Raw genomic sequence first — 22,020 nt, 5'->3', positions numbered from 1 at the left:
AGACATCAAGTCAATGACAGGTTTTAGTTTCTCCGCAGTCTGGACAAACTTCCTTTTACTAGTCGAGGTTATTTTATACCCCAGCTAATTAAATTACAATAAATCAAACGAAAGTCCTACAAGAATTATTAGAACAACACAAACATAAATTCTTCTTTTCTATTGTATTTTGGTGAGAACCCGTCAGGTATTTGGATCCTTTTTGTACTTGGCATTAACTTAGCACGTTGTATTGTTTCAAAATGCTTTAACATTTGAAGGTACTTTGATACAGAGTCTGGGAGGTATCATAGAGGGCAAAAAACTACACATGAATTATTCAATTGAGAGCACAAATTAGTTTTATGTTTTCTCTCAATGTCACCTCCATCAACTGTAAATGTTGTTTACATAGTTGTCTGGTCTGTAGATAAGGGTTGATACTCATTAAGCCTTCCGTCTGGGTTCATTGACAGTCTGAACACAACACAGCATCACAGTTTTTCTGGAAAATCCATCCTTTAATTATACATTGAAACAGGACTGTGTCATCATCTCAAAGGCCTTTTGTGTGCACATTTTTAACAAGTAAGAATACAAAGGAACCTGTTGAACACATCAATAACTTATATTGTTAACATAGTTCTCAATTATTTAATCTTGGCATTCAATCAAACTATGCAAAGGGTTAGGGTTGACAAAACCAAATGAATTTACTTCACCATCAATTAGACAGATTTTACCTTTATAAAATAAGTCAGGTTATAGACAGTATAATGCCTATCTCTACATTATTATGGCCTCACAGGATCCTGGCTGCAGAATCTTAAAGCTGACAACAAGTTTAATTGATTTCCTAAACCACGGATAGAAAAAGGCATAGATCACAGGATTAAAAGTGGAGTTACAATAGAAGAGCCAAAGCTGAGGTGATACACCTTCAATTAAGGTATCCTGTCCTACTATAGAAGGACCAAAGTATGGACAGAGACAAAATAAAAACACTACAAGGGTTATACCAAGAGTTCTAGCAGCCCTCATCTCAGATTTCTTAACAGTCACAGCATTTGATTTAACAGATGAAATTTGAGACCGCATGGCACGAGCCTGTGACACAGCCACCACAAACACTCTCATATAGAGAACAATGATAACAGTAACAGGGCCGAAAAAGGTGAGAAGCAAGTCTACTGCCCCTGAAATGTAGTTTATGATAATTACACATTGTTGATGGCAGGAATTAGAGAAATCTATTTGAGAGAAGTGAATGTTCAGTATTATAAGGCTGTAGATAACAGAACAGAGCCAACACAGACACAGACAGATTCTAACTCTGCTTGGTGTTATCATGGAAGAATAGCGCAAAGGGTCACAAATAGCCACATAGCGGTCCACCGATATGAGCACCATGTTCCCAACAGAGGCAGAGGTGAGGATGACGCTCACCAGGTATGAAATAGCACATGTGATTGTACCCACAAACCCACAGGACTGCAGGCCATTGAATACCGCTGGCATCACAATGAGGCCCACCAGCAGGTCAGACACAGCCAGGGAGAGGTGGATGAGATTGGTGGGGGTGTGGAGCTGCCTGGAGGGGGAGATTATGATTAGTGCCTCACATCAGGTGCAAATGAGTTTGGATCACATCAGTTGTTGTGAGACAACAAATAGAGCATGGAAAATAAACTAATATTTACTTTTACAGACACAGCAACATGAAAACCACACTCTACATATCCTACATGATTAAAAAAAGCTCTATAATATCAGCTACACAATATCTCACACAAAGCACAATCAAAAACATTGTATAGAGGGTGGACTAAGAGCTTGAATCGATCTTTTTAGCATAAAGTTGAAGTACTGAGATCTCTGGCCCATTTCGTAAAGCAACTTTTTTAAAACAAGCAAACATAGTTAAAGCAGGATAAAAACATGTACATTGTTTAGCATGAAACAAACAAAACCTCCATCTATAAACTTTACACTTGCACAGTATTAACTGTCATATTTCAAGAAATGTGTCTGTGCCTGAAATGCGAGATGGAGATGATGACCAACAAGTTGAGCAGCACAGTGAGCAGAGTGATACAGTAGAGCAGTGTGCTGATGAGCACGGCCTTGGGAGTACCAGACATTGACCTGCAGGAGGTGTTAAGGGGAAGGATACAGAGATCATCTGCTTCCAGTGTCTCCCCCATCACCAGAGATAGTGATTGTGGGTCTGAACAAGGAGCTGCTGAGGTCTGCTGCTGCAGCCCTCAGATTAATTTACTCGTGAGATCAGATATTTATTCTATATCTTCTTCATTTCCATCATCTCTTCTGTCACCCTCCCTCCTTCTCCCCCTCTTGTTCCTCCCCAAACGTCCTCCCATCACCTTGTTTTTTTCCCCAGAGCTCCTAATCATCAACTCTGCCATTTCATCATTCACTCCTAAACTTCATTTCTGTCCTGCAACTGATGATCATTTTCATTATAGATTAATTGGCCAAGTAAGATCTATCAAATGTTTGGCAGTTTTTCCTGAAAATGTACTTAATTGGTCAATTCGCATACCGGCCCAACAGATCCACAGATGACGCCATAAATCACCTGCTTGACACAGCCCTGGCCCACCTGGACACCAGGAGGGGAAACTATGTGAGAATGGAACTTTTACACCTGCACCATTGAGTGTGTTCTGGGTGGGAGCATCACCACCTGGATGGGCAGCAGCACCAAGCAGGACTTCTTGGCCCTGAGGAGGGTGGTCCGCTCGGCTGAGCGCACCATCAGAACCACCCTCCCCAACCTGCAGCAGCGCTGCAGGTCAAAGGCCAGGAAGATTGCGAGGGAGCCCACCCACCCCAGCCACAGACTGTTTTCTCTGCTGCCGTCAGGTCGGCGTTACCGCTGCCTGAAGGCTAACACAGAGAGGATGAGGAGGAGCTTCTTCCCTCAGGCCGTCCGCCTGCTTAACCTGAAACAACAGACTTTATAGACAGTCTATTCACAACCTGCAATACTTTGGCATACTTGTATATACACCCATATTCTACACAGGTTTCAGACTTTGATTTATGTATTTATTTATTCTATCTTTATATGTGTGTGTGTGTATGTATATATATATATATATATATATATATATATATATATATATATATATATATATATTTATTTTGTGTTTTCTACTAAGTATTTGGATCCTTTTTGCACTTGGCATTAACTTAGCACGTTGTATTGTTTCAAAATGCTTTAACATTTGAAGGTACTTTGATACAGAGTCTGGGAGGTATCATAGAGGGCAAAAAACTACACATGAATTATTCAATTGAGAGCACAAATAATTTTTATGTTTTCTCTCAATGTCACCTCCATCAACTGTAAATGTTGTTTAAATAGTTGTCTGGTCTGTAGATAAGGGTTGATACTCATTAAGCCTTCCGTCTGGGTTCATTGACAGTCTGAACACAACACAGCATCACAGTTTTTCTGGAAAATCCATCCTTTAATTACACATTGAAACAGGACTGTGTCATCATCTCAAAGGCCTTTTGTGTGCACATTTTTAACAAGTAAGAATACAAAGGAATCTATTGAACACATCAATAACTTATATTGTTAACATAGTTCTCAATTCCTTTAATCTTGGCATTCAATCAAACTATGCAAAGGGTTAGGGTTGACAAAACCAAATGAATTTACTTCACCATCAATTAGACAGATTTTACCTTTATAAAATAAGTCAGGTTATAGACAGTATAATGCTTATCTCTGCATTATTATGGCCTCACAGGATCCTGGCTGCAGAATCTTAAAGCTGACAACAAGTTTAATTGATTTTCTAAACCACGGATAGAAAAAGGCGTAGATCACAGGATTAAAAGTGGAGTTACAATAGAAGAGCCAAAGCTGAGGTGATACACCTTCAACTACGGTATCCTGTCCTACTATAGAAGGACCGTAGTATGGACAGAGACAAAGTAAAAACACTACAAGGGTTATACCAAGAGTTCTAGCAGCCCTCATCTCAGATTTCTTAACAGTCACAGTATTTGATTTAACAGATGAAATTTGAGACCGCATGGCACGAGCCTGTGACACAGCCACCACAAACACTCTCATATAGAGAACAATGATAACAGTAACAGGGCCGAAAAAGGTGAGAAGCAAGTCTACTGCCCCTGAAATGTAGTTTATGATAACTACACATTGCTGATGGCAGGAATTAGACAAATCTATTTTTAATAAGTGAACGTTCAATGTTATAAGGCTGTAGATAACAGAACAGAGCCAACACAGACACAGACAGATTCTAACTCTGCTTGGTGTTATCATGGAAGAATAGCGCAAAGGGTCACAAATAGCCACATAGCGGTCCACCGATATGAGCACCATGTTCCCAACAGAGGCAGACATGACGATGAAGCTCACCAGGTATGAAAAGGCACATGTGATTGTATCCTGAAATCCACAAGACTGCAGGATGATGATTGTGACTGGCATCACTACGAGGCCCACCAGCAGGTCAGACACAGCCAGGGAGAGGAGGATGAGATTGGTGGGGGTGTGGAGCTGCCTGGAGGGGGAGATTATGATTAGTGCCTCACATCAGTTGTTGTCAGACAACAAATAGAGCATGGAAAGTGAACTAATATTTACTTTTACAGACACAGCAACATGAAAACCACACTCTACATATCCTACATGATTAAAAAAAGCTCTATAATATCAGCTACACAATATCTCACACAAAGCACAATCAAAAACATTGTGTAGAGGGTGGACTAAGAGCTTAAATCGATCTTTTTAGCATAAAGTTGAATTACTGAGATCTCTGGTCCATTTCGTAAAGCAACTTTTTTTGAAACAAGCAAACATAGTTAAAGTAGGTTAAAAACATGGACATTGTTTAGCATGAAACAAACAAAACCTCCATCTATAACCTTAACATGTGCACAGTATTAACTGTCATATTTCAAGAAATGTGTCTGTGCCTGAAATGCGAGATGGAGATGACAACCAACAAGTTGAGCAGCACAGTGAGCAGAGTGATACAGTAGAGCAGTGTGCTGATGAGCACGGCCTTGGGAGTACCAGACATTGACCTGCAGGAGGTGTTAAGGGGAAGGATACAGAGATCATCTGCTTCCAGTGTCTCCCCCATCACCAGAGATAGTGATTGTGGGTCTGAACAAGGAGCTGCTGAGGTCTGCTGCTGCAGCCCTCAGATTAATTTACTCATGAGATCAGATATTTATTCCATATCTTCTTCATTTCCATCATCTCTTCTGTCACCCTCCCTCCTGCTCCGCCTCTTGTTCCTCCCCAAACATCCTCCCATCACCTTGTTTTTTTCCCCAGAGCTCCTAATCATCAACTCTGCCATTTCATCATTCACTCCTAAACTTCATTTCTGTCCTGCAACTGATGATCATTTTCATTATAGATTAATTGGCCAAGTAAGATCTATCAAATGTTTGGCAGTTTTTCCTGAAAATTCACTTCATTGATCATTAAAATAGCTGCACTGTTTTCTGTCTTTCTAAAAATCTATTAAAGGTCCGATATTCAGTTAATTTTCAAGTTCATACTTGTATTTGTATTCCTACGACAACAGGTTTACGTGGTTATTATTTTTCTCATAGCAGACATGGCAGCTGCAGCTGAGTTCAGCGTCTGTCTTAACGCTCTGTTTTAGAGGAACAGAACAATGTGCTGCTTCGCTCTCACCTTTGACATCTTCGTGTCACTGAGAGCTGCTGTAGTGAAGAAAGAAACAATGGCGGACAGCGAGGTGGAGTCAGGAGGTTTTCAGTGGGCGAGGACAATCAGGTCTGGAGGAGGTCATAAGGTCAACAGATCACCTTATGACATCATAAGGAGAGTCAAATCTAAACGGCATGTTTTCAGACACATTTCCTGAAAGATGGAGGTGGAGAAAAAGACAGAAGATGGTCTTTTGTCAAAGTTTGGGGGGTTCTAGGCTCACTGGGGGCACATATTTATGTTGACAAGACATTAAAAGGTGCAATTTGCAAAATATGGGACCTTTAAACAACCAATTTAACAATTGTGAGTAAAAAGGGGTCATTGTGGGTACATATACATAGGGTAAATTAAAATAAATCAAAGTAAATTCTAATTTTATGATTTGGAGAATGCAAACAAAACAAGAAGCAGACGAGCAGGAGATTCAGTAAAAGCATGTAAAATGTCAGCTTTTTAATTGCATGGGGTTGGATTTTTTTAACAGACCTCTAGAGACCAGTCAGATGTATGCTACAGATTTCCCTTTCTTTCCCTTCACAGCTCTGATGTACAGCAGCCCCTGCTTGGGTAACAATAAAACTGTGTCAGAACAGGAACTGGTTTAGGTAATTAAAGGTCAGCCTACCACACGCATTTCAAGCATCCTTCAATATCGTTCACAAAAGGAAAAATGTTCTTGAATATACACAAAAAAGCCCCATTACTAATCACAGACATCAAGTCAATGACAGGTTTTAGTTTCTCCGCAGTCTGGACAAACTTCATTTTACTAGTCAAGGCTATTTTATACCCCAGCTAATTAAATTACAATAAATCAAACGAAAGTCCTACAAGAATTATTAGAACAACACAAACATAAATTCTTCTTTTCTATTATATTTTGTTGAGAACCCGTCAGGTATTTGGATCCTTTTTGTACTTGGCATTAACTTAGCACGTTGTATTGTTTCAAAATGCTTTAACATTTGAAGGTACTTTGATATAGAGTCTGGGAGATATCATAGAGGGCAAAAAACTACACATGAATTATTCAATTGAGAGCACAAATAATTTTTATGTTTTCTCTCAATGTCACCTCCATCAACTGTAAATGTTGTTTACATAGTTGTCTGGTCTGTAGATAAGGGTTGATACTCATTAAGCCTTCCGTCTGGGTTCATTGACAATCTGAACACAACACAGCATCACAGTTTTTCTGGAAAATCCATCCTTTAATTACACATTGAAACAGGACTGTGTCATCATCTCAAAGGCCTTTTGTGTGCACATTTTTAACAAGTAAGAATACAAAGGAATCTATTGAACACATCAATAACTTATATTGTTAACATAGTTCTCAATTCCTTTAATCTTGGCATTCAATCAAATTATGCAAAGGGTTAGGGTTGACAAAACCAAATGAATTTACTTCACCATCAATTAGACAGATTTTACCTTTATAAAATAAGTCAGGTTATAGACAGTATAATGCTTATCTCTACGTTATTATGGCCTCACAGGATCCTGGCTGCAGTATCTGAAGGCTGACAACAAGTTTAATTGATTTTCTAAACCACGGATAGAAAAAGGCGTAGATCACAGGATTAAAAGTGGAGTTACAATACAAGAGCCAAAGCTGAGGTGATACACCTTCAACTACGGTATCCTGTCCTACTATAGAAGGACCGTAGTATGGACAGAGACAAAGTAAAAACACTAGAAGGGTTATACCAAGAGTTCTAGCAGCCCTCATCTCAGATTTCTTAACAGTCACAGTATTTGATTTAACAGATGAAATTTGAGACCGCATGGCACGAGCCTGTGACACAGCCACCACAAACACTCTCATATAGAGAACAATGATAACAGTAACAGGGCCGAAAAAGGTGAGAAGCAAGTCTACTGCCCCTGAAATGTAGTTTATGATAACTACACATTGCTGATGGCAGGAATTAGAGAAATCTATTTGTGACAAGAGATCTTTCAGTATTATAAGGTTGTAGACAACAGAACAGAGCCAACACAGACACAGACAGATTCTAACTCTGCTTGGTGTTATCATGGAAGAATAGCGCAAAGGGTCACAAATAGCCACATAGCGGTCCACCGATATGAGCACCATGTTCCCAACAGAGGCAGAGGTGAGGATGAAGCTCATGAGGTATGAAAAAGCACATGTGATTGTACCCACAAACCCACAGGACTGCAGGGCAATGAATGCCACTGGCATCACAATGAGGCCCACCAGCAGGTCAGACACAGCCAGGGAGAGGAGGATGAGATTGGTGGGGGTGTGGAGCTGCCTGGAGGGGGAGATTATGATTAGTGCCTCACATCAGTTGTTGTCAGACAACAAATAGAGCATGGAAAGTGAACTAATATTTACTTTTACAGACACAGCAACATGAAAACCACACTCTACATCACCTACATGATTAAAAAAAGCTCTTTAATATCAGCTACACAATATCTCAACTAATTATTGCAGCAGTTTGGTGGTATGATAATGAATGAAGTGAAATTACTGAGATCTCTGGCTCAATCTTAGGTTTTTAAAACACAGAAAGCACAATCAAAAACATTGTATAGAGGGTGGACTAAGAGCTTGAATCGATCTTTTTAGCATAAAGTTGAAGTACTGAGATCTCTGGCCCATTTCGTAAAGCAACTTTTTTAAAACAAGCAAACATAGTTAAAGCAGGATAAAAACATGGACATTGTTTAGCATGAAACAAACAAAATCTCCATCTATAACCTTAACATGTGCACAGTATTAGCTGTCATATTTCAAGAAATGTGTCTGTGCCTGAAATGGGAGATGGAGATGACAACCAACAAGTTGAGCAGCACAGTGAGCAGAGTGATACAGTAGAGCAGTGTGCTGATGAGCACGGCCTTGGGAGTACCAGACATTGACCTGCAGGAGGTGTTAAGGGGAAGGATACAGAGATCATCTGCTTCCAGTGTCTCCCCCATCACCAGAGATAGTGATTGTGGGTCTGAACAAGGAGCTGCTGAGGTCTGCTGCTGCAGCCCTCAGATTAATTTACTCATGAGATCAGATATTTATTCCATATCTTCTTCATTTCCATCATGTCTTCTGTCACCCTCCCTCCTTCTCCCCCTCTTGTTCCTCCCCAACCGTCCTCCCATCACCTTGTTTTTTTCCCCAGAGCTCCTAATCATCAACTCTGCCATTTCATCATTCACTCCTAAACTTCTTGCAACTGATGATCATTTTCATTATAGATTAATTGGCCAAGTAAGATCTATCAAATGTTTAGCAGTTTTTCCTGAAAATTCACTTCATTGATCATTAAAATAGCTGCACTGTTTTCTGTCAAAGGGTCACAAATAGCCACATAGCGGTCCACAGATATGAGCACCATGTTCCCAACAGAGGCAGAGATGAGGATGAAGCTCACCAAGTATGAAAAAGCACATGTGATTTTACCCACAAACCCACAGGACTGCAGGCCAATGAATGCCGCTGGCATCACAATGAGGCCCACCAGCAGGTCAGACACAGCCAGGGAGAGGAGGATGAGATTGGTGGGGGTGTGGAGCTGCCTGGAGGGGGAGATTATGATTAGTGCCTCACATCAGTTGTTGTGAGACAACAGATAGAGCATGGAAAGTGAACTAATATTTACTTTTACAGACACAGCATGACATGAAAACCACACTCTACATATCCAACATGATTGAAAGAACTCTATCAATCAGCTCCACAATATCTCAACTACTTACTGCAGCAGTTTGGTGGTATGATAATGAATGAAGTGAAAATGCTGAGATCTCTGGCTCAATCTTAGGTTTTTAAAACACAGAAAGCACAATCAAAAACATTGTGATTATTGGCCAAGTAAGATCTATCAAATGTTTGGCAGTTTTTCCTGAAAATGGACTTAATTGATCATCAAAATAGCTGCACTGTTTTCTGTCTTTCTAAAAATCTATTTAAGGTCCGATATTCTGTTAATTTTCAAGTTCATACTTGAATTTGTATTCCTACGACAACAGGTTTACGTGGTTATTATTTTTCTCATAGCAGACATGGCAGCTGCAGCTGAGTTCAGCGTCTGTCTTAACGCTCCGTTTTAGAGGAACAGAACAATGTGCTGCTTCGCTCTCACCTTTGACATCTTCGTGTCACTGAGAGCTGCTGTAGTGAAGAAAGAAACAATGGCGGACAGCGAGGTGGAGTCAGGAGGTTTTCAGTGGGCGAGGACAATCAGGTCTGGAGGAGGTCATAAGGTCAACAGATCACCTTATGACATCATAAGGAGAGTCAAATCTAAACGGCATGTTTTCAGACACATTTCCTGAAAGATGGAGGTGGAGAAAAAGACAGAAGATGGTCTTTTGTCAAAGTTTGGGGGGTTCTAGGCTCACTGGGGGCACATATTTATGTTGACAAGACATTAAAAAGTGCAATTTGCAAAATATGGGACCTTTAAACAACCAATTTAACAATTGTGAGTAAAAAGGGGTCATTGTGGGTAATAATGGGGCTTTTTTGTGTATATTCAAGAACATTTTTCCTTTTGTGAATGATATTAAAGGATGCTTGAAATGCGCGTGGTAGGCTGACCTTTAATTACCTAAACCAGTTCCTGTTCTGACACAGTTTTATTGTTACCCAAGCAGGGGCTGCTGTACATCAGAGCTGTGAAGGCCTTTAAGAAAGGGAAATCTGTAGCATACATCTGACTGGTCTCTAGAGGTCTGTCAAAAAAATCCAACCCCATGCAATTAAAAAGCTGACATTTTACATGCTTTTACTGAATCTCCTGCTCGTCTGCTTCTTGTTTTGTTTGCATTCTCCAAATCATAAAATTAGAATTTACTTTGATTTATTTTAATTTACCCTATGTATACAGTGGGGCAAAAAAGTATTTAGTCAGCCACCAATTGTGCAAGTTCTCCCACTTAAAAAGATGAGAGAGGCCTGTAATTTTCATCATAGGTACACTTCAACTATGAGAGACAGAATGGGGGGAAAGAATCCAGGAAATCACATTGTAGGATTTTTAATGAATTAATTGGTAAATTCCTCGGTAAAATAAGTATTTGGTCACCTACAAACAAGCAAGATTTCTGGCTCTCACAGACCTGTAACTTCTTCTTTAAGAGGCTCCTCTGTCCTCCACTCGTTACCTGTATTAATGGCACTTGTTTGAACTCGTTATCAGTATAAAAGACACCTGTCCACAACCTCAAACAGTCACACTCCAAACTCCACTATGGCCAAGACCAAAGAGCTGTCAAAAGACACCAGAAACAAAATTGTAGACCTGCACCAGGCTGGGAAGACTGAATCTGCAATAGGTAAGCAGCTTGGTGTGAAGAAATCAACTGTGGGAGCAATTATTAGAAAATGGAAGGTATACAAGATCACTGATAATCTCCCTTGATCTGGGGCTCCACGCATGATCTCACCCCGTGGGGTCAAAATGATCATAAGAACGGTGAGCAAAAATCCCAGAACCACACGGGGGGACCTAGTGAATGACCTGCAGAGAGCTGGGACCAAAGTAACAAAGGCTACCATCAGTAACACACTACGCCGCCAGGGACTCAAATCCTGCAGTGCCAGACGTGTCCCCCTGCTTAAGCCAGTACATGTCCAGGCCCGTCTGAAGTTTGCTAGAGAGCATTTGGATGATCCAGAAGAGGATTGGGAGAATGTCATATGGTCAGATGAAACCAAAATAGAACTTTTAGGTAGAAACTCAACTTGTCGTGATTGGAGGAGAAAGAATGCTGAGTTGCATCCAAAGAACACCATACCTACTGTGAAGCATGGGGGTGGAAACATCATGCTTTGGGGCTGTTTTTCTGCAAAGGGACCAGGACGACTGATCCGTGTAAAGGAAAGAATGAATGGGGCCATGTATCGTGAGATTTTGAGTGAAAACCTCCTTCCATCAGCAAGGGCATTGAAGATGAAACGTGGCTGGGTCTTTCAGCATGACAATGATCCCAAACACACCGCCCGGGCAACGAAGGAGTGGCTTCGTAAGAAGCATTTCAAGGTCCTGGAGTGGCCTAGCCAGTCTCCAGATCTCAACCCCATAGAAAATCTTTGGAGGGAGTTGAAAGTCCGTGTTGCCCAGCGACCGCCCCAAAACATCACTGCTCTAGAGGAGATCTGCATGGAGGAATGGTCCAAAATACCAGCAACAGTGTGTGAAAACCTTGTGAAGACTTACAGAAAACGTTTAACCTCTGTCATTTCCAACAAAGGGTATATAACAAAGTATTGAGATTAACTTTTGTTATTGACCAAATACTTATTTTCCACCATAATTTGCAAATAATTTCTTTAAAAATCAGACAATGTGATTTTCTGGATTTTTTTTTTTCTCATTTTGTCTCTCATAGTTGAGGTATACCTATGATGAAAATTACAGGCCTCTCTCATCTGTTTAAGTGGGAGAACTTGCACAATTGGTGGCTGACTAAATACTTTTTTGCCCCACTGTATACATAGGATAAATTAAAATAAATCAAAGTAAATTCTAATTTTATGATTTGGAGAATGCAAACAAAACAAGAAGCAGACGAGCAGAAGATTCAGTAAAAGCATGTAAAATGTCAGCTTTTTAATTGCATGGGGTTGGATTTTTTTAACAGACCTCTAGAGACCAGTCAGATGTATGCTACAGATTTCCCTTTCTTAAAGGCCTTCACAGCTCTGATGTACAGCAGCCCCTGCTTGGGTAACAATAAAACTGTGTCAGAACAGGAACTGGTTTAGGTAATTAAAGGTCAGCCTACCACACGCATTTCAAGCATCCTTTAATATCATTCACAAAAGGAAAAATGTTCTTGAATATACACAAAAAAGCCCCATTACTAATTACAGACATCAAGTCAATGACAGGTTTTAGTTTCTCCGCAGTCTGGACAAACTTCATTTTACTAGTCAAGGCTATTTTATACCCCAGCTAATTAAATTACAATAAATCAAACGAAAGTCCTACAAGAATTATTAGAACAACACAAACATAAATTCTTCTTTTCTATTATATTTTGTTGAGAACCCGTCAGGTATTTGGATCCTTTTTGTACTTGGCATTAACTTAGCACGTTGTATTGTTTCAAAATGCTTTAACATTTGAAGGTACTTTGATATAGAGTCTGGGAGATATCATAGAGGGCAAAAAACTACACATGAATTATTCAATTGAGAGCACAAATTATTTTTATTTTTTCTCTCAATGTCACCTCCATCAACTGTAAATGTTTACATAGTTGTCTGGTCTGTAGATAAGGGTTGATACTCATTAAGCCTTCCGTCTGGGTTCATTGACAGTCTGAACACAACACAGCATCACAGTTTTTCTGGAAGATCCATCCTTTAATTACACATTGAAACAGGACTGTGTCATCATCTCAAAGGCCTTTTGTGTGCACATTTTTAACAAGTAAGAATACAAAGGAATCTATTGAACACATCAATAACTTATATTGTTAACATAGTTCTCAGTTCCTTTAATCTTGGCATTCAATCAAATTATGCAAAGGGTTAGGGTTGACAAAACCAAATGAATTTACTTCACCATCAATTAGACAGATTTTACCTTTATAAAATAAGTCAGGTTATAGACAGTATAATGCTTATCTCTGCATTATTATGGCCTCACAGGATCCTGGCTGCAGTATCTGAAGGCTGACAACAAGTTTAATTGATTTTCTAAACCACGGATAGAAAAAGGCGTAGATCACAGGATTAAAAGTGGAGTTACAATAGAAGAGCCAAACCTGAGCTGATACACCTTCAATTAAGGTATCCTGTCCTACTATAGAAGGACCAAAGTATGGACAGAGACAAATTAAAAACACTACAAGGGTTATACCAAGAGTTCTAGCAGCCCTCATCTCAGATTTCTTAACAGTCACAGTATTTGATTTAACAGATGAAATTTGAGACCGCATGGCACGAGCCTGTGACACAGCCACCACAAACACTCTCATATAGAGAACAATGATAACAGTAACAGGGCCGAAAAAGGTGAGAAGCAAGTCTACTGCACCTGAAATGTAGTTTATGGTAATGAAACATTGTTGATGGCAGGAATTAGACAAATCTATTTTTAATAAGTGAACGTTCAATGTTATAAGGTTGTAGATAACAGAACAGAGCCAACACAGACACAGACAGATTCTAACTCTGCTTGGTGTTATCATGGAAGAATAGCGCAAAGGGTCACAAATAGCCACATAGCGGTCCACCGATATGAGCACCATGTTCCCAACAGAGGCAGAGGTGAGGATGACGCTCACCAGGTATGAAATAGCACATGTGATTGTATTCAGAAACCCACAAGACTGCAGGACGATGATTGTGACTGGCATCGCTACGAGGCCCACCAGCAGGTCAGACACAGCCAGGGAGAGGAGGATGAGATTGGTGGGGGTGTGGAGCTGCCTGGAGGGGGAGATTATGATTAGTGCCTCACATCAGTTGTTGTCAGACAACAAATAGAGCATGGAAAGTGAACTAATATTTACTTTTACAGACACAGCAACATGAAAACCACACTCTACATCGCCTACATGATTAAAAAAAGCTTTATAATATCAATCAGCTACATAATATCTCAACTAATTATTGCTCAATCTTAGGTTTTTAAAACACAGAAAGCACAATCAAAAACATTGTGTAGAGGGTGGACTAAGAGCTTAAATCAATCTTTTTAGCATAAAGTTGAATTACTGAGATCTCTGGTCCATTTCGTAAAGCAAGTTTTTTAAAACAAGCAAACATAGTTAAAGCAGGTTAAAAACATGGACATTGTTTAGCATGAAACAAACAAAACCTCCATCTATAACCTTAACATGTGCACAGTATTAGCTGTCATATTTCAAGAAATGTGTCTGTGCCTGAAATGCGAGATGGAGATGATGACCAACAAGTTGAGCAGCACAGTGAGCAGAGTGATACAGTAGAGCAGTGTGCTGATGAGCACGGCCTTAGGAGTACCAGACATTGACCTGCAGGAGGTGTTAAGGGGAAGGATACAGAGATCATCTGCTTCCAGTGTCTCCCCCATCACCAGAGATAGTGATTGTGGGTCTGAACAAGGAGCTGCTGAGGTCTGCTGCTGCAGCCCTCAGATTAATTTACTCATGAGATCAGATATTTATTCCATATCTTCTTCATTTCCATCATCTCTTCTGTCACCCTCCCTCCTTCTCCGCCTCTTGTTCCTCCCCAAACATCCTCCCATCACCTTGTTTTTTCCCCAGAGCTCCTAATCATCAACTCTGCCATTTCATCATTCACTCCTAAACTTCATTTCTGTCCTGCAACTGATGATCATTTTCATTATAGATTAATTGGCCAAGTAAGATCTATCAAATGTTTGGCATTTTTTCCTGAAAATGTACTTAATTGGTCAATTCGCATACCGGCCCAACAGATCCACAGATGACGCCATAAATCACCTGCTTGACACAGCCCTGGCCCACCTGGACACCAGGAGGGGAAACTATGTGAGAATGGAACTTTTACACCTGCACCATTGAGTGTGTTCTGGGTGGGAGCATCACCACCTGGATGGGCAGCAGCACCAAGCAGGACTTCTTGGCCCTGTGGAGGGTGGTCCGCTCGGCTGAGCGCACCATCAGAACCACCCTCCCCAACCTGCAGCAGCGCTGCAGGTCAAAGGCCAGGAAGATTGCGAGGGAGCCCACCAACCCCAGCCACAGACTGTTTTCTCTGCTGCCGTCAGGTCGGCGTTACCGCTACCTGAAGGCTAACACAGAGAGGATGAGGAGGAGCTTCTTTCCTCAGGCCGTCCGCCTGCTTAACCTGAAACAACAGACTTTATAGACAGTCTATTCACAACCTGCAATACTTCGGCATACTTGTATATACACCCATATTCTACAAAGGTTTCAGACTTTCATTTATGTATTTATTTATTCTATCTTTATATGTGTGTGTGTGTGTATATATATATATATATATATATATATATATATATATATATGTGTGTGTGTGTGTGTGTGTGTGTGTATATATATATATATATATATGTATGTATTTATTTTGTGTTTTCTACTAAGTATTTGGATCCTTTTTGTACTTGGCATTAACTTCGCACGTTGTATTGGTTCAAAATGCTTTAACATTTGAAGGTACTTTGATACAGAGTCTGGGAGGTATCATAGAGGGCAAAAAACTACACATGAATTATTCAATTGAGAGCACAAATAATTTTTATTTTTTCTCTCAATGTCACCTCCATTAACTGTAAATGTTGTTTACATAGTTGTTTAGTCTGTAGATAAGGGTTGATACTCATTAAGCCTTCCGTCTGGGTTCATTGACAGTCTGAACACAACACAGCATCACAGTTTTTCTGGAAAATCCATCCTTTAATTACACATTGAAACAGGACTGTGTCATCATCTCAAAGGCCTTTTGTGTGCCCATTTTTAACAAGTAAGAATACAAAGGAACCTGTTGAACACATCAATAACTTATATTGTTAACATAGTTCTCAATTCCTTTAATCTTGGCATTCAATCAAATTATGCAAAGGGTTAGGGTTGACAAAACCAAATGAATTTACTTCACCATCAATTAGACAGATTTTACCTTTATAAAATAAGTCAGGTTATAGACAGTATAATGCTTATCTCTGCATTATTATGGCCTCACAGGATCCTGGCTGCAGAATCTTAAAGCTGACAACAAGTTTAATTGATTTTCTAAACCACGGGTAGAAAAAGGCGTAGATCACAGGATTAAAAGTGGAGTTACAATAGAAGAGCAAAACCTGAGCTGATACACCTTCAACTACGGTATCCTGTCCTACTATAGAAGGACCGTAGTATGGACAGAGACAAAATAAAAACACTACAAGGGTTATACCAAGAGTTCTAGCAGCCCTCATCTCAGATTTCTTAACAGTCACAGTATTTGATTTAACAGATGAAATTTGAGACCGCATGGCACGAGCCTGTGACACAGCCACCACAAACACTCTCATATAGAGAACAATGATAACAGTAACAGGGCCGAAAAAGGTGAAAAGCACGTCTACTGCCCCTGAAATGTAGTTTATGATAACTACACATTGCTGATGGCAGGAATTAGACAAATCTATTTGTGACAAGTGATCTTTCAGTATTATAAGGTTGTAGACAACAGAACAGAGCCAACACAGACACAGACAGATTCTAACTCTGCTTGGTGTTATCATGGAAGAATAGCGCAAAGGGTCACAAATAGCCACATAGCGGTCCACCGATATGAGCACCATGTTCCCAACAGAGGCAGAGGTGAGGATGAAGCTCACCAGGTATGAAAAAGCACATGTGATTGTACCCACAAACCCACAGGACTGCAGGCCATTGAATACCGCTGGCATCACAATGAGGCCCACCAGCAGGTCAGACACAGCCAGGGAGAGGAGGATGAGATTGGTGGGGGTGTGGAGCTGCCTGGAGGGGGAGATTATGATTAGTGCCTCACATCAGGTGCAAATGAGTTTGGATCACATCAGTTGTTGTGAGACAACAAATAGAGCATGGAAAATAAACTAATATTTACTTTTACAGACACAGCAACATGAAAACCACACTCTACATATCCTACATGATTAAAAAAAGCTCTTTAATATCAGCTACACAATATCTCACACAAAGCACAATCAAAATCATTGTGTAGAGGGTGGACTAAGAGCTTGAATCGATCTTTTTAGCATAAAGTTGAAGTACCGAGATCTCTGGCCCATTTCGTAAAGCAACTTTTTTAAAACAAGCAAACATAGTTAAAGTAGGTTAAAAACATGTACATTGTTTAGCATGAAACAAACAAAACCTCCATCTATAACCTTAACATGTGCACAGTATTAGCTGTCATATTTCAAGAAATGTGTCTGTGCCTGAAATGCGAGATGGAGATGATGACCAACAAGTTGAGCAGCACAGTGAGCAGAGTGATACAGTAGAGCAGTGTGCTGATGAGCACGGCCTTGGGAGTACCAGACATTGACCTGCAGGAGGTGTTAAGGGGAAGGATACAGAGATCATCTGCTTCCAGTGTCTCCCCCATCACCAGAGATAGTGATTGTGGGTCTGAACAAGGAGCTGCTGAGGTCTGCTGCTGCAGCCCTCAGATTAATTTACTCATGAGATCAGATATTTATTCCATATCTTCTTCATTTCCATCATCTCTTCTGTCACCCTCCCTCCTTCTCCGCCTCTTGTTCCTCCCCAAACGTCCTCCCATCACCTTGTTTTTTTCCCCAGAGCTCCTAATCATCAACTCTGCCATTTCATCATTCACTCCTAAACTTCATTTCTGTCCTGCAACTGATGATCATTTTCATTATAGATTAATTGGCCAAGTAAGATCTATCAAATGTTTGGCATTTTTTCCTGAAAATGTACTTAATTGGTCAATTCGCATACCGGCCCAACAGATCCACAGATGACGCCATAAATCACCTGCTTGACACAGCCCTGGCCCACCTGGACACCAGGAGGGGAAACTATGTGAGAATGGAACTTTTACACCTGCACCATTGAGTGTGTTCTGGGTGGGAGCATCACCACCTGGATGGATATGTATATATTTATATACATATATAAATCTATATATACGTTATGTCTCGTTGTGTTTGTTAATTTGTCTAAGTTCACTCGTGTCTAGACTTCCTGTTTCATTTTGAAAACTAAAACTCTCCTCTCGTTTCAGGCTCTTGACTTGTGTGACCTTGTGTGTTTCCCGTCTTTGTGATCATCTGACCCACCCTGATTGTTTCCACCTGTTCCCCATTACCCTGTGTGTAAATAGTCTGCATCTCCCTTTGTCCTGTGCCAGATTGTCTTGTTTTGTCGAACATCACGGTCTTTCTAGTAATCAAGCCTAGCCATTGTATCCCACGCTAAAAGTTTTGTAAGTATCTTGTCTTTTGTGTGTATTAAAGAGTTATGATCTGTTTAAGAGTGCCTTGCGTCATGTATTTGGGTCCCTCCTGTTTCTGAGCCCCAGTGCTTAATAGTACAATCTGGCCAGACATGGACCAAGCCGATGTGAGCTCTTTTAAGACAGCTCTGTCAACTGAGGGCTCCAAGCTTTTCCAGCATGAGGAGCAGTTTAGAACCATCCACCGCGGGGTGAAGGATCTGGCCGACCGCCAGGGGGACTTCCAAGTGTCGGTGACGGCGCAGGTGCAACACCTGACGGATCAACTCCACCACGTTCTCACACAGCTGGAGGCTGCACCTCTTTCCCCAGCGGCACCATCAACCACGGTTCCACCAGCCGACGCCCCACCGACCCCGTCACCTTTCCTGTCAGCTCCACGCCTCGCCTTACCTGAAAGGTTTTCAGGGAACTCAGGTGACTGCAGAACATTCATTGTGCAGTGCGATCTGCATTTTAAACTGAACTCTACCTTGTATACCACCGACCAGGCCAAGGTGGCGTTTATGATCTCACACCTGGCTGGCATGGGCCACAGCGGAGTGGGCCTAGCAGGCTCCTATCTGCCAGGACATAAAACTGTTTCAGGGCACACTGAGTCGTATTTTCAACCACACCTCTCCAGTGAGGGAGGCTTCAAGAGCCCTTCTTCAGCGCAAGCAGGGGATGGGTTCTGTGGTGGACTATTCCATTGGTTTCCGCACACTAGCTGCCGACTGCGGCTGGAATGCACCGGCGCTGGTTGACGCCTTCTTTAATGGACTCACGGAGCCAATTAAGGACCAGCTGCCTCCGTTCGAGCTTCCCACAGAACTGGAGGTCCTCATAGACATGGCTACCCGGGTGGACAACCGTTTAAGGGCCCGGGCGGGAGAGCGACGCCGGGCTTCCAGCCAACCTGTTGGCTACCCGGGGCTCTCTTTTAAGCCATTGGAGTCCCAGAGAGCGGCACTGACATCACCCCAGCCATCTGGAAGGAAGGCACCACCGGCAGGCAGAGAGGAGCCTATGCAACTGGGACAGACCAAGCTCAGCCCGGAAGAGAGACGGCGACGACGCTCAGAGGGGGCCTGCTTTTACTGCGGGCAGCAGGGCCACCTTTTGACGTCGTGCCTGTTAAAAGACAGGGCTCACCAGGCGTGAGGAGGGAACTGGTGAGCCATTTTTCGAACAATGACTGTCCTCCTCGCACGCTGTCCAAGGTAAGTCTTGAAGTCAGTAAAGGGTCCAGAGACCAGGAGACGCTCATTGACTCAGTGGCTGATGAGAGTCTTATGGACTGGTCTCTGGCCAGGGAACTCCAGATAAAGACTATTCCCCTTGCCCAGCCCGTCAGTGCGAGTGCTCTGGATGGGCGGGTGGGCACCATACCGAACTAATGCACTTCCACTTATTTGACTCAGCACAGCACCCCTTAGTTCTGGGATACCCATGGCTCCAGAAACACAACCCCCACGTAGACTGGAAATCAGGATGGATTCAAGGCTGAGGGGAGGAATGCAGGTGGTGCCAATCTGATTTTATCTCCATGGTTAGGAACTCCAAATCAGATTCAGTAATGGACCCCGCTGAATACCCCGACCTTGCCAAAGTTCCCAAGTGCTATAGGGATCTTAGGGAGGTATTTAGCAAGAAGTGGGCCACATCTCTGCCTCCCCACAGACCTTATGATTGTGCCATTGAACTGCTTTCCGGCGCACCCATCCCCAAGGGGCGGCTGTACTCCATCTCTGGACCTGAAAGAATGGCCATGGATGAGTACATTGCTTCATCCTTGCAGGCTGGGATTATCCGACCATCCTCATCACCCGCTGGAGGAGGATTCTTTTTTGTGGGGAAAAAGGAAGGTACCCTAAGACCATGTATAGACTATAGTCCCCTCAATGCCATAACTGCGAAGAACTGCTACCCACTTCCATTATTGTCCTCCGCCTTTGAGTTGTTGCAACAGGCCATCGTATTCACCAAGTTAGACCTTCGCAACGCTTATCATTTGATCAGGATAAGAGAGGGGGATGAATGGAAAACGGGTTTTAATACTCCAACGTGTCATTGCGAGTACTTGGTGATGCCTTTTGGCCTCACGAACGCCCCAGCGGTGTTCCAGGCGTTCATCAATGAGGTGTTGAGGGAATTTCTGAATGTCTATGTGTTTGTTTATTTGGATGATATTCTCATCTTTTCCCCTGATTTAGACTCACACCAAGCTCATGTCAGGCTCATTGTCTCGTCTGTTACAGCACCAGTTGTTTGTAAAGGCAGAAAAATGTGAGTTCCATGCTTCCACTATCTCCTTCTTGGGGTATATCGTCACGGCTAACCAAATGCGCATGGACCCTGACAAGGTTGGTGCCGTCGCCAATTGGCCCACACCAGGTAATCGAAAGAAGGTACAACAGTTTATGGGTTTTGCCAATTTTTATCGGAGGTTCATTAAGAATTTCAGTTCTGTCGCTGCTCCTTTGCATGCTCTCACCTCACCTCTCAAACAGCCATTCGAGTGGAACCCACTGGCCGAGGAGGCTGGCTTTTAAACGCCTGAAGCAGGCCTTCACCACGGCTCCGATCCTCACTGTTCCTGATCCGCAACGGCAGTTTGTGGTGGAGGTCGACGCCTCCAACGAGGGGGTGGGAGCCATCCTGTCACAGAGGTCTGCAGCGGATGGACCTCTCCCGGAAACTAATTCCGGCCGAGAGGAACTATGACATGGGCAACCAGGAACTGCTGGCCGTGAAAACTGCCCTGGAGGAGTGGCGACACTGGCTGGAGGGAGTGGAACAGCCATTTCTAGCCTGGACGGACCATAAGAACTTAGAATACGTCAGGAAAGCCAAGAGGCTGAACTCTCGTCAAGCCAGGTGGGCTCTGTTTTTTAGTCACTTCAATTTCACACTGTCCTATAGACCTGGCTCCCAGAACACTAAGCCTGACTCATTGTCTCGTTTGTATGAATCCATACGAACCCATCCTGCCACTCAACCGTGTGTTAGGAGTGGTGTCCTGGCAGATAGAAAAGGATGTGCAGCAAGGATGTGCAATGTCCTGATAATAGGCTATTCGTTCCTGTGCGGGAGGGTGGTCCGCTCGGCTGAGCACACCATCAGAACCACCCTCCCCAACCTGCAGCAGCGCTGCAGGTCAAAGGCCAGGAAGATTGCGAGGGAGCCCACCCACCCCAGCCACAGACTGTTTTCTCTGCTGCCATCAGGTCGGCGTTACCGCTGCCTGAGGGCTAACACAGAGAAGATGAGGAGGAGCTTCTTCCCTCAGGCCGTCCGCCTGCTTAACCTGAAACAACAGACTTTATAGACAGTCTATTCACAACCTGCAATACTTTGGCATACTTGT

At 42.3% G+C, this 22,020-nt stretch overlaps 4 protein-coding genes and 1 pseudogene across 4 annotated transcripts; all 5 read right to left on the bottom strand.

The window, feature by feature from the left end:
* Positions 1-765: 765 nt before the first annotated feature.
* LOC139202718 (trace amine-associated receptor 1-like) lies at positions 766-2,183 on the bottom strand. Its single transcript, XM_070832276.1, has 2 exons — positions 2,014-2,183; positions 766-1,570 (listed from the first exon to the last, which is right to left on the bottom strand). The coding sequence occupies exons 1-2, from the start codon at positions 2,181-2,183 to the stop codon at positions 766-768; spliced, it is 975 nt and encodes a 324-aa protein (XP_070688377.1).
* A 1,553-nt stretch (positions 2,184-3,736) lies between these two features.
* LOC139202715 (trace amine-associated receptor 8a-like) lies at positions 3,737-5,135 on the bottom strand. The gene is made up of 2 exons (XM_070832273.1): positions 4,966-5,135; positions 3,737-4,547 (listed from the first exon to the last, which is right to left on the bottom strand). Exons 1-2 carry the CDS (start codon positions 5,133-5,135, stop codon positions 3,737-3,739), a joined length of 981 nt encoding a protein of 326 aa, XP_070688374.1.
* A 2,082-nt stretch (positions 5,136-7,217) lies between these two features.
* LOC139202712 (trace amine-associated receptor 13c-like) lies at positions 7,218-8,695 on the bottom strand. The gene is made up of 2 exons (XM_070832270.1): positions 8,526-8,695; positions 7,218-8,022 (listed from the first exon to the last, which is right to left on the bottom strand). The coding sequence occupies exons 1-2, from the start codon at positions 8,693-8,695 to the stop codon at positions 7,218-7,220; spliced, it is 975 nt and encodes a 324-aa protein (XP_070688371.1).
* A 4,650-nt stretch (positions 8,696-13,345) lies between these two features.
* LOC139202710 (trace amine-associated receptor 13c-like) lies at positions 13,346-14,781 on the bottom strand. The gene is made up of 2 exons (XM_070832268.1): positions 14,612-14,781; positions 13,346-14,156 (listed from the first exon to the last, which is right to left on the bottom strand). The coding sequence occupies exons 1-2, from the start codon at positions 14,779-14,781 to the stop codon at positions 13,346-13,348; spliced, it is 981 nt and encodes a 326-aa protein (XP_070688369.1).
* Positions 14,782-16,371: 1,590 nt separating this feature from the next.
* On the bottom strand, positions 16,372-19,363 carry LOC139202708 (trace amine-associated receptor 13c-like; annotated as a pseudogene).
* Positions 19,364-22,020: the final 2,657 nt, after the last annotated feature.

This window comes from Pempheris klunzingeri, chromosome 6 (assembly GCF_042242105.1).
Source record: "Pempheris klunzingeri isolate RE-2024b chromosome 6, fPemKlu1.hap1, whole genome shotgun sequence".
Taxonomy (NCBI): Eukaryota; Metazoa; Chordata; class Actinopteri; order Acropomatiformes; family Pempheridae; genus Pempheris; species Pempheris klunzingeri.
The sequence above is the reverse complement of the archived record's forward strand: the minus strand, read 5'-3'. Positions and strand labels throughout refer to the sequence as shown.